Source organism: Chaetodon auriga, chromosome 4 (assembly GCF_051107435.1).
Source record: "Chaetodon auriga isolate fChaAug3 chromosome 4, fChaAug3.hap1, whole genome shotgun sequence".
In the NCBI taxonomy this organism is placed as follows: Eukaryota; Metazoa; Chordata; class Actinopteri; order Chaetodontiformes; family Chaetodontidae; genus Chaetodon; species Chaetodon auriga.
The window spans coordinates 18152485-18164128 of record NC_135077.1 but is presented as its reverse complement, the minus strand read 5'-3'; the positions used below and the strand labels follow the sequence as shown (position 1 = coordinate 18164128).

The window sequence follows — 11644 nt, the reverse complement described above, 5'->3', positions numbered from 1 at the left end:
TGCAGTCTAAGACAACTATTCTGTCCATTTTTCCAGCTCCTTTATATCAGTGATGTCAGGCTACGTACCAGTAACACCTCTCTGTATAATACAACAGCACCACAAACTACAGCCACCAAAATTCAATCCCAGACCTCAACTGAAGAGGACTGAGCATCATTAAGTCTGCAGTAAATCAGGATTTTAAAGATGTTTTCTTGGCAGCTATAAAACCAGAAAATAACAAATCACAAATGTCTGGTAACCACATGTGGACGTAAAGTCGGTTCAGAAGCTCGGAGGCTGTGTTAACACTTGTAGTCAGACCTTGACCCGTGTCTCTAAAAGTTACTGTGATCAGAGTTCATGAAGTCTTCGATGATATCATCTTTATGGCCAGTTATGACGGTTAGCGCTTTATCTTAAAAAAAAAATGCGTCTGTTGGCACAATCAGACACGAAAGGTCGGATCTGAGGCGTGTCTGTACTCGGCCCTTTGACTGTCTATCGCCTTCCGCTGCACTGACACTCTTCACCCTTTGATTGTGGGGATTTTTTATGCTTTTATTATATTGATTCTCTGTGGCAGGAAAGTAATGTGAGTCATGCTACCGCTAAACAGGGACACATGACAGGTGACGCTGAATACAGTAGCACTTCTGTTAATGACGTGAAGCTGCAGAGGCTGAACAACATCTGTTTTTTTTTCAACACTGTGCATGAAAAACTGCAAGAAAACAAATGTTTATATCCATAATGGAAGAATGGGTCAGCGAGTGTTAGCATGTAGCAGAAATAGCTGCTTCAAGTACATAAATACAAACATGTATGGATACAAGACTTAGATATGTTTGCTGAATAAGGCCATGAAGTAGAGTCAGGAGCTCCAGAAAAAGCCAGTAAGTGGACGTTAAGTGGAGAATATGTGGTGACAGAAGACCTACAGTACGAAAACTGGGTCATCACTACTGTATGAAGTCAGTACAAGATTATAATAACTTTCCTCACTTTGGAGCTGTGGCTCTGTACACATTTAGTGCTATCTTTAGTCTGGAGTAATGCCAGTTTTATTAATCTACCTGCTACTTGAATGGAAAACTGTATCAAAGGCAGTTAAAATACTACCTGTTTCATTGCTTTGATTTTACTTCACTTTTTGCATTGTGGTGTTCTTCCTTATAAAGGTGGGTTTGAGTATGTGTGCATATGCAAGCCGTGTAGAACAACTATAAATAAATAAGAAAATACAAAAAAAAAAAAAAAATTGAAAAGAAAACAGAAATATTTATCAGAATTCCAGAGGAATTTGATGAAAGTAGTTCAGTGTGTCAAATAAATATATTGGCAGGGATTTGTTTATGCAGTGAGAGGGTGGACTCCTTCTGACACAAATAACCAGTAAAAAAAAAAGGCTTGAAAGACTCTAAATAGAAAGTTATCCATGTTGAGCTCGTAAAAACTTAATGGAGGTGCAAAGGTTAATATACCAAGGTGATGCTTACAGTAGATAACAGCCTTGTGGTCGAGGCAAGAGCACATGTTAAGGATTGGCTTCAAATAAGGCTTTAAAGTTAGAAAAACCTCTAATAAGAGCAAATCATACTGTACATGTTTTTTTATTTGATTTGGTTTTTATCATACTCCGTTCATAACACCAGCAAAATGTGAGTGTGTTCATGTCTGAACACACCTGTGGGACTCATGGCAGTGAAACTGTCTTTGTCTTCTTCTTCAGGTCGTGGCCACAGATGCAGACAGCCCGGAGTTCGGCACACTGCTCTACTCTCTGTCCGACGGCTTTGACAAGCAGGACAAACACCCCCTCTTCAAAATCCACCCGCAGACCGGAGAGCTGTGCGTCTCTCAGGACATCGATCGAGACTCAGGACAGACGGTCCACGACATTCTGGTCAAGGCCGAAGATCCGGTGAGTGGGCTGCATCTCTCTGGAGAGCCCGACCTCCATTTTTGAACCATCATGTTACTTCTGTGCTGCTGATTTGGCTCACAGGCTTCAGCCCGTAAAGTTTGTCTTGAGCTCTTCTTTTTTGACTTTCCAAACATCAGGGAGGCCTGAGCGCTCAGACCTACGTGCACATCGAGGTGGAGGACCAGAACGACAACGCTCCAGTGTTTAACCCCGAGCAGTACACGACGAGCATCAGCAGCCACGCTCAGCCCGGCACAGAAATCCTCAACGTTATCGCCACTGACCGAGACTCTGGCAGGTTCGGACAGGTCACCTATGACGTGCTTCCCGGTGACATGTCCAGCTTGTTTGCACTGGATAAACAAACAGGTAGGCAGGCATGAAGAAACCCAGAACTCTCTGTGTCTTTATGGTTTTGTTCCCAAGTGGAAGAACTCGGTGCAAAAAATAAAAAGTGGTGAAGAAAAGAGCAAATGTAGAGACATGTCTGTCTTTAGCTTAATTCATCTATCTGACGGTGGCAAAGCAACAAAAACTGAATGAAACACATTAACAAAGCTTAAAAGAGAAGAACAGTTTTTGTTTGGTTGACTGACTGGGCCAATTTTTTTAATACGTGCTTTATAATGACTAATAAAGAGCCAATATGCTGCTAATATGCATGCTAACACACAGCTAGTTACAGGGGCATGTGTGTACCTTAGTATAAAGTCTTACCAAATGTGGTTGTGTTTTCAGAAATGCTCTGTTTTGTCGCTCAGGGCCACCACCTCGTTTGGATGACTTCTCAAGCTTCTTGTCACATATATCCACTCACTAGTCTTTAAGTAACTTGTGTGACCGGCAGTCTCAGTATTCAGGGATAAACAACTGCTTACTTTGTGTAAGTCCCCATGATATGATTGTCAGTGTCACTGCTCAGCAGGGGTGGTGCAGAAAGCCCAAAGCTTTATATCCCCATGTGGCTGAGTGTAAGATCAGATCTGCACTCAGCCACAGAGTAATACTGAGTATAACTTTAAATGAAGAGAAAAAACATTTTATTTGAGTAGATGAAGTGGCTCTACCTGCACATGGATGCTTTTCCAAACTGAATCCAGTCTGAGCAGCAGGTGTGATTCTCTCAGGTCGCAGCTCGGACCTCCACAGTAATGGCTGCTGTTATGGATGGGATTGTAAAGTAGCTTTAGGTGACAAAAATGAGTCTCACTGACCCATCTGTCATTGTTGTCTGTCTATTACTGCAGCACACAAAATGTTGACTTACATGTAGACATTGTTATCACCAACGCAACATGTTGCACTGGTGATTTTTCATGATTGATTATGAATAAGAATGAATTAAAAATGGTTAATTCTTTTTTTCCATCTGCTAGTTTAGGCTCTAATCTTAATGACACTTTAAACTGGCTGAATGAAGGCTGACCTTCAGTTACGTAGGTGTTAATTCAAAATGAATAATTAATGAATGAGTGAATGCTGTAACCTTAACTTTCTTGTGCCGCTGCAGGAATGCTCTTCCTGACCTCAACGCTGACCCACCTGGGCGCAGCCAGCGTGAAGCTCTCAATAACAGCAAAGGACGGGGAGGGCTTGACCTCGGTCCGGCCTGCAGAGGTCACCATCAATGTTTTACGCAGCGCTCAGGCTCCGGCTGTGTTCCGGAGGTCACGCTACACCTTTACGGTACCTGAGGACGCACTGCCAGGGACCTCTGTGGGGACAGTGGAGGCCATAAACCCAGAAGGTGAGTGGACACCCTCGCTTCACGTCCTTGCTTCTGCAGGTGTGACGACCACTATTTTACTTTTAAAACTACCATAATAACATAATTTTAGGGGCTCTGCAGGATGTAAACAGGAAGTAGCGAGTATGCAACTGTGTGCTATAATTTTTCTAAAGCTTATATTTGTTTACATTTAGGGAATCTGACAGCATTAAAAGTCTGCTGAATTAGCTGTTTGTAGTGTCTGTTTGCAGTGTGCCCATGGATGTGCAGATAACTCACACTGGGTAACTGTGATACTGAAGGCAACATAAAAATATGACAATTTCCAGGGAAGTTCTGAAGTTATCAGGAGCATCTACTTTCTGTGATTTTTACGTGGATTAATGGATGTTTATGCGTGATGTGCATCATGTCTGTATGGTTTTATCGAGCGTCCCAGCATGCACATCTCCCTTTCACCTCTTTGGCTCACAGTCTTATTCCTCATTAAAATGAAATTGGCTGGTTGTTTAACGAGAGGAAAAACAGCAAACCAGCTCTAAAAGTCCTCAAATGACTTGATGACCCAGTCGTAATCGCTTTCACCTCTCGATCTCTCTCTGTCTGCGTGCACCGGTTTGCACGTCAGGTGATTTGGAAGCTATAAATCTTGTGCCAAGATTGGCTGCAAATACGTCTAAAATTCACATGAAAAAAACACATTCAGTTCAAGTCATAAAGACATGTACTCTAATGACTAATAACTTTCCATTCACTCAGTTCAGTTTCAACAAACATATTGAAATGAAGGCAACTAATTGATTGAAAAGGCTAATTTCTCCAACAGTGGACGCTGCAGAAACACAGTATTAAAGCAGGATTTGTCCTGACAGATGACTGCGGCAAAGTGAGCGAGCGTTGTCATTGTTCAAATCTCCTTGTTTAATCTGTAATCCCCTTTATCCACATGCACAGACGATAAAGGGTCAAAAGACGACTGTACACGACACTCTGTCATAGTTCTTGGACGTCGAAGATAGTCCTGTCATAAACACTGCACACCTGGACCTGTTGTTATTATAAATATGTGTATTTAAACAGTATTTGTTTTGTGAGAGTTTATTCATTGTAGAAGCAAGTAAAAGTCTTACAGATACACGTAGGATTCTGAGTGATGGACGTTCAGCAGCTTGTATTTTGTGTTATGTTTGATCTACAGTAACTTTGATTGCAGTCTCCTCTCTGTGCAGAGGGTTTCCCGACTCCCTCATTTTGCAGGATTATCCCTTCGTAGTCTGCTTGTTACTCCCCTCTGCAGCTAAACCACTCTGCTACACTAGACAGTCATTTAAGGTTGTCTAATCAATTAGCAGATTAACGCTTCAATGTAAAGCGGAGCTGGGCCTGTTTGACAGGGGTCGGGCAGCGTTAAGCTCCCTTGTTTCAGTGGTTTGTTGCTGTTGAAGTGCAGCAAACACTTGCAGGGGATTAATGAGATGTAGTGTAATTACTTCATGTTGCTTAGTGTGTGTGTGCTGTGCATTCATGCGGTGAAACAGTATGTTTGCTTGACATATTACATGTTTCTACACCATGTGCAGAATAATAGAAAGGTGTCCAAACTCTCTTGTTTCTTTAATGCAATGGCCATCAGTAATATGAGACTTAATAGGTGATACGGCAGAAAGTGTTTCACCTTCTGAGCACGCTCGACCAATCAGCACCGAGGGTTCTGAAGCAAACAAGCATAACAGAGTGTCTCAAATTCCCAACAGACACAGATTCGCCACCGGTCTTGATTAACCGAAATAAGCCTATTTCAGCCTCCCTCAGAACGTCTTCCCACAGGTTTAACCTCGTTGTGTCGGTCACAGCCTTAAGCTGTCCCGCAAAAAACACGCCCTGTTGTGGTGCTGTGGCGTTAAAAACTACATCACAGTCTTTTATGAAGTGAATGAATAACATAAGAAAACTAAGAAAACTGAACTCACTGAAAAGCAGCAACAATGGAAAAGACATAGAATGAACACAAAGACGGGAATAGAAGGTTACTCTAACTGCAAAAACAGTGTACTATAAAGGTTAATATATAGTAGTTACTGTGTGCTGTATATTGTGTCAAACTGAGACTCAGCAGCTGTCTCTGGATGGCACACTGATGCTGAATTGTCATGTTTTTATTGCTGTGAACAATAAAAAATATCAAGTAAGTAATAGTAAAACTATCTGTACAGTTAGATGCAACTGCTAAAGGGGACTTTGAGGGGACTTCAGATTGTTTTGTAATGTTTTGTTGTTCGTCTCTTAATAAAAACTCTTTGTCCTCACAGACTCTGTGGAGTCAGTATCCTATCGGATCTCATCCGGAGACCCTCAGGGTTTGTTCTCCGTCCATCCGCGGTCCGGCCGGATCAGCAACATCAAACCCCTGGACCACGAGTCACAGCCGTATGCCCTGCTGGTCCTTCAGTCCTACACCGACTCCTCTCCGGTCTACAGCACCACCCAGGTCAACATCACTATAGCCGACATTAATGACAACCCTCCGGTTTTCCCCAAAGTCAGTGACGTCATCACGGTGTCCCAGAACACCCTCCCGGGAACAGTGCTGTTCATCGCTCACGCCCACGACTATGACAGTGGCGCCAACGGGAGGGTGCAGTATCACCTGAAAAGCACCAGAAATGGGACATTTGTCATTGACCACAACCTCGGGACGGTGATGCTAAACCAGAGCTTGCAGGTGGATCATCAGCAGAGGTACAGCCTGGAAATTGTGGCTAAAGATGAAGGAGAACCTTCTCAGAGCTCTACACTGACCCTCACAGTCAACGTGGACCGCAGCGCGGCCGAGGACAATCTGGCCTTCGAGACATTAGTCTACCAGGTGGAGATAGGCGAGGGCTACAGGAAGGATTCGAGGGTCATTCAGGTGAGGGCGCACCGGAGCCGGGGAGGCCACATGTCAAACTCCGGCCTCGTCTACTCCTTGGAGGCAGAAGCTGGATTTCCTCCTGCTCCGTTCCGGATTCACCCAAAGACCGGATGGTTGTATCTCTCCCAAAACCTTGACTATGAGAGCGAGTCCATGTTTCGTTTCCGGGTGTTGGCCACAGCCAAGGAGGCCTCGCTGGCGAACGTCACAGCTGCAGCCACAGTGACGGTGCTGGTGCTGGACATCAACGATAACGCCCCCGTGTTCAGCAGAGAGGTCTACTACTTCACCGTGTCAGAGGGGCCGTCGCCTCAAGGCCTGGTGGGAACAGTCAAGGCCGTGGATAAGGATTCTGGGAAAAACGCCCAGCTGTCCTACATCCTGCTTTCGGATGGGAAGTTCTTTCGCATCAACGCTAAAACAGGTAAAACACCATGTTAATAGCACCATCCTCAGGCACGCTCAGCCTCACCTGCGTCCTCACCTTTCTGTCTCTTCTCGCTTCCCTTACAGGTGAAATTATCAACTGGGTGGCGCTGGACCGGGAGCAGCACAGCCAGCACAGTCTGAAGGTGATGGTGACAGACCAGGGCCGCCCTCGTCTCAACGCCACCGCCACCGTTCACATCCTGGTCACCGACATCAACGACAACACCCCACAGTTTACACACCTGCCGGCCAGCAAGGAGATCAACGTTCAGGTAGATATGCCGGGATTGCACTTGTGTACTGTACTACAAGAGTGTGTTTGATCCTTAGATCCTTCAGATGCACATTTTATGGAGGGAAGAAAGGTTTTCATAGGGATTCCCATATTGGTTCCCAACCTGGGGGACCCCACAAGGGGTCGCCAAAGCTTCATGGGGGGGGGCTAGAGGCCTTCTTGATTTAGGGGTGTAGAAAAACTTTTTATAAAAATGTACAATAGGCCTATATCTCTACATTTTATTCTTTCTGCAAAGGAAACAAAATGAGATTGTTACTGTTAAAGTTTACATTGCCATTTAGGATTTAATCTCACAGGGTTAAGAGCACACAGAGCTGTTAATCTCTGCTGAACAGCCTCGTCCTGCATTAGAAAAGAAGAAGAACGAATAAATGAAGAAGAAAACACTGAATTTGTCTAGAAGAAGCTATAAATGTGTGTATGATTGTTTAAAATGATTAAAAAATAAATTACGTAATGCAGACAGATAATTGTGAAAAAAGTCTCTTTGAAGCATGCCGTGTGGCTGACATGTTGCTCTCGCCAGCGTAACTCACACTGTTCCTCTCTTTATCGCAGATATGGGCCGGTCTACCTGCTGGATCCTTGGTGACAAACATGTTTGCCAAAGATTTAGATGCAGGAGAAAACGGAACAGTCGCCTTCTCGCTGGTCACAGGTGAGTTTGGAACATTGAGTTGAGTTTATTGGATTAGTGCAGCTGTGTGGTTGCAGTGTGATCCACCTGTTCACGAGTGTCCTTCTCCTGTGTCGGTTTAGAGGAGGAGGGCGTCGGACACTTTGAGATTGACAGCGAGAGCGGAGACGTCCGAACAACAGAGCTTTTCACGCGGAACGCTGAAGCGTACTACGCCCTGAAAATAAGTGCCAGGGACCGCGGGGCCCCCCCTCTGGAGGACGCTGCAGTGGTTCATGTGCAGGTGCAGCATTCCTCCACTTCATACCATGACTCATAATGTTCTTTATGAGTGGATTTTCTGTTGGATATACTATATGATTTGTTCTGTTAGTAGCAAAACATTATGTCAGCATAATCAGCACAGCTCCTTAACAGAACTACCTGCTTCCGCCTGCATTTTCAAGAGCTTTTGCCTTTATTGCCATTTATTTTTCCAGCACAGTGTTATGATTTTTGCTTAAGAAAAAAACAATTTTTAAGTTTGGAAGCAGGAGAAGACATTTATTATTTTTTAATATAGACTTTTATATTAAAGCATCTCATTTAAACCTTGGTGAAGACACAGTGTTGGGAGATTTTTCTATTTCATTTTTTCAGTTTTGACCTGTTAAAATTCTGCTGTGAAACCAATAAACAACACCACACTGTCTGTGTTTGAACTGCAGGTGCATGGATTAGAGGCTCTGTATGGCCGCTCTGACCACCAAATTGTGAGGCGTTTCACGGTGAAAGAGGATGCGGAGCCGGCGACTATCATTGGCTCTGCCAGCGTCGCAGAGAAAGGCAGATTTCACTACTCCATCTCTGAGGGCGATGGCAGCATCCACTTTGGCATCGACGACTCCTCCGGCGACATTTACATCAACCAGCCGCTGGACTACGAGTCTGCCACACAGTACTTCCTCATGGTGCGAGCAGAAGATGTCGGCCTCGGTCCTGGAGTGAACGTGTCTGTGCTGGTCAGCGTGATGGTGGAGGACGTGAACGACCACACGCCCTGGTTCCCCGATAAGCTGGTGGTGTTCGGTCTGTGGGAGGATGCTGCAGTCGGGTCACTGGCGTTCGCTTTTCACGCCAGAGACGCTGATGGGACCTTTGCTAATAGTGCCCTGCGCTACTCCTTGACCTTTGACCCCAAGCTGAGCCCACGCTTCCCCTTTCAGATCAACCCTCACACAGGGAGCCTGACTGTAGCAGCACCTCTGGACCGGGAGACCACCCCCAGCTTCGCCTTCACCGTGACGGCCACCGACCAGGCGACGAGGAAGGACGAGCGCAAACAGACGTCAGTGACGGCTCAGGTCTTCCTGCTGGATGTGAACGATAACCGGCCGGTGTTTATATCAGCCGACACAGTTCAGGTGATGGAAGATGCAGAGGTGGGGAGCCTGCTGCATCATTTTGTGGCCATCGATGGAGATGTAGGTGAAAATGGGGAAGTCTCCTACGTCATATTGGCTGGAAACAAGAAAGGATTCTTCACGCTGGAGGAGAAAACAGGTAGAATGATGTAATGTAATCAGATGTGATGTAATCAGATTAATGACTTAGTGACTCTTTCCAGTAGAGTTAGACTGATAAATGATGGGGGGCTGTGGCTCAGGAGGCAGAACGGGCCCTCCACCAGTCATAAGGTCGCCGGTTCGATCCCCGGCTCCTCCAATCTGCATGTTGAAGTGTGTTGAAGCAAAATGCTGAACCTCCTGTGCTGTGTGTGAAAGGGTCAGCGTGGCCTGTGTTGTAAAGTGCTTCAGGGGTCAAAATAGACGAGAAAAGTGCTATAGAAATGTATTCACAGTTTACCATAAACAATCCAGGCCGAAATGTGGGCAGATATTAGCTCACTGTGATTATTTGAGACTGCAGTTTTCAGCTGTAAAAGCACGTTTTTCCATCCTCTGCAGGCCTCTTGTTTCTCTCGGCCCCTCTGGACTATGAGACGCAGCGCTTCCACCGCGTCACCGTCCGTGCGGTGGACCGCGGCCTGCCCTCGCTCTCCTCCACCCAGACGCTGACGGTGGAGGTGGAGGACGTGAACGACCAGCCGCCAGTCTTCAGTCAGAGCGTCTACAACGCCAGCGTAGCGGAGAACAGAGACCCTGGAGAAGCAGTGATCAGGGTCTCTGCCATTGACAGGGATTCAGGTAAGGACTGTCAGCTTTTTGGGGCATGTTTTTCGAGTTGGTGTCATCACCAGCTCAGAATGAATGATGGCATTTTTCTGCAAACCATGGAAATGTTAAATTTGTACATTTCATACAGATCAAATCACTGTTTCTACAGTCGTTATCAAAGTGACGTAGTTCAGATTAGAGGGACATTTATATGAGCTGAGTTTCTCATCTGGAGGAGGGGATGTGGTGGCGAGGCGATTCTGAGGCAGCATGGTGCCTGCTGGCCTGGTGTTTCCTTATTTTCATCATCCGAACTGAACTTGTCATCAGAACTAAACTGAACTTGAGAGAGTGGGGAAAAAAATCACTGGAAATTGATGAGAAACTTGATGTGAAGCATCTGATCATCTCAAAATCATGACATGGTAGTACGATTCCCAAGCACCTAGATGGCAGCACTAGCATGTATCCTGGAGACCAAACAGCCTCAAACCAAAGACTCCCCATAAAGCCTGCTTCCAAAGAAGTTGAGGCACTGTGAAAAACAAATAAAAAAACAGAACTGAATAATTTCCAAACAACTGTGTTTACTGACAACAGTCTCACAGAGTGTTCCTGAGCTCATATTAATCTCCGTCATCCAATCATGTGTTCACAAAGTGGTGAACCTCGCTCCATCCTCGCTTGTGATCGACTGAGTCTTTCCAGGATGCCCCTTTCATTTCCAGTCATGACACTATCACCTGTTACCAATCAACCTGTTTACCTGTGGAATGATCCAAACAGGTGTTTTTGGAGCGTTCCACATCTTTCCCAGTCTTTAGTTGCTCCTGTCCCAACTTGTTTGAAATGTGTTGCTGCATCAAATTCAGAGTAAGCAGATATTAACAAAAATCAATGAAGCCGATGATCGAAAATATTAAATATGTTGTCTTTGTGCTGTTTTTGGATGTCAAAAATGATTAGCAAGATATCACATTCTGTTTTATTTATGTTTTCCAACTTTCTTTGGAATCAGGGTTGTACAAAAAAAACAAACAGTGACACATAAAAATAAGATTAAACTCAAGAAGAAAGCGTCTGAGCTCCTAAATGAGGGGGAATTTTCCAAATTATGAGGACATGAAAAGTTGTTTTTTTCCTTTAAAATAGTACTAAATGGCAACATTTTTCTGCGTTGACCATAGTATAACGGTTCCTTTCTGTTATTTTTTAACTCAAGTAGCACATGACAAAATACAGTTCAGCAGCAGCTCAGCCTGCCATGTTTTGGTTAAACGTCAGCGCTGCAGTGAATCAAGGTTATCGTCTGTTTTGTTTCACTCCATTAGCACTTTAATTGAAACCAACCCCTGGCCTGTTCCCGCCCGTGTTGTCCCATCTGTGTCTTTTTTCACGTACTATACGTTCACTGTAAGTCCCAGCGAATCTGGCCCCTAATCATATTCACAAATCTACACATCAGCCCTGTTTATTTTAACACGTTGTGCACGGGGCCTCTTAAATCCCATTTCGTCTCGTCGTGTTGACAGTACGAGTCCTTTTAAACAGTGGAGGTGGAGGGCATGTGGC

At 44.9% G+C, this 11644-nt stretch overlaps 1 protein-coding gene across 1 annotated transcript in view; it reads left to right on the top strand.

Moving 5' to 3' along the window:
• The window catches only part of dchs2 (dachsous cadherin-related 2), a 29341-nt gene that overhangs the window by 3044 nt on the left and 14653 nt on the right, over window positions 1-11644 (top strand). Inside the window, exons 2-10 of the mRNA XM_076729435.1 lie at window positions 1715-1906; window positions 2047-2278; window positions 3420-3656; window positions 5948-6976; window positions 7066-7253; window positions 7838-7937; window positions 8039-8199; window positions 8624-9458; window positions 9863-10102. Coding sequence (XP_076585550.1) covers window positions 1715-1906; window positions 2047-2278; window positions 3420-3656; window positions 5948-6976; window positions 7066-7253; window positions 7838-7937; window positions 8039-8199; window positions 8624-9458; window positions 9863-10102 — 3214 coding nt within the window. The remainder of the gene's footprint in view (window positions 1-1714; window positions 1907-2046; window positions 2279-3419; window positions 3657-5947; window positions 6977-7065; window positions 7254-7837; window positions 7938-8038; window positions 8200-8623; window positions 9459-9862; window positions 10103-11644) is intronic.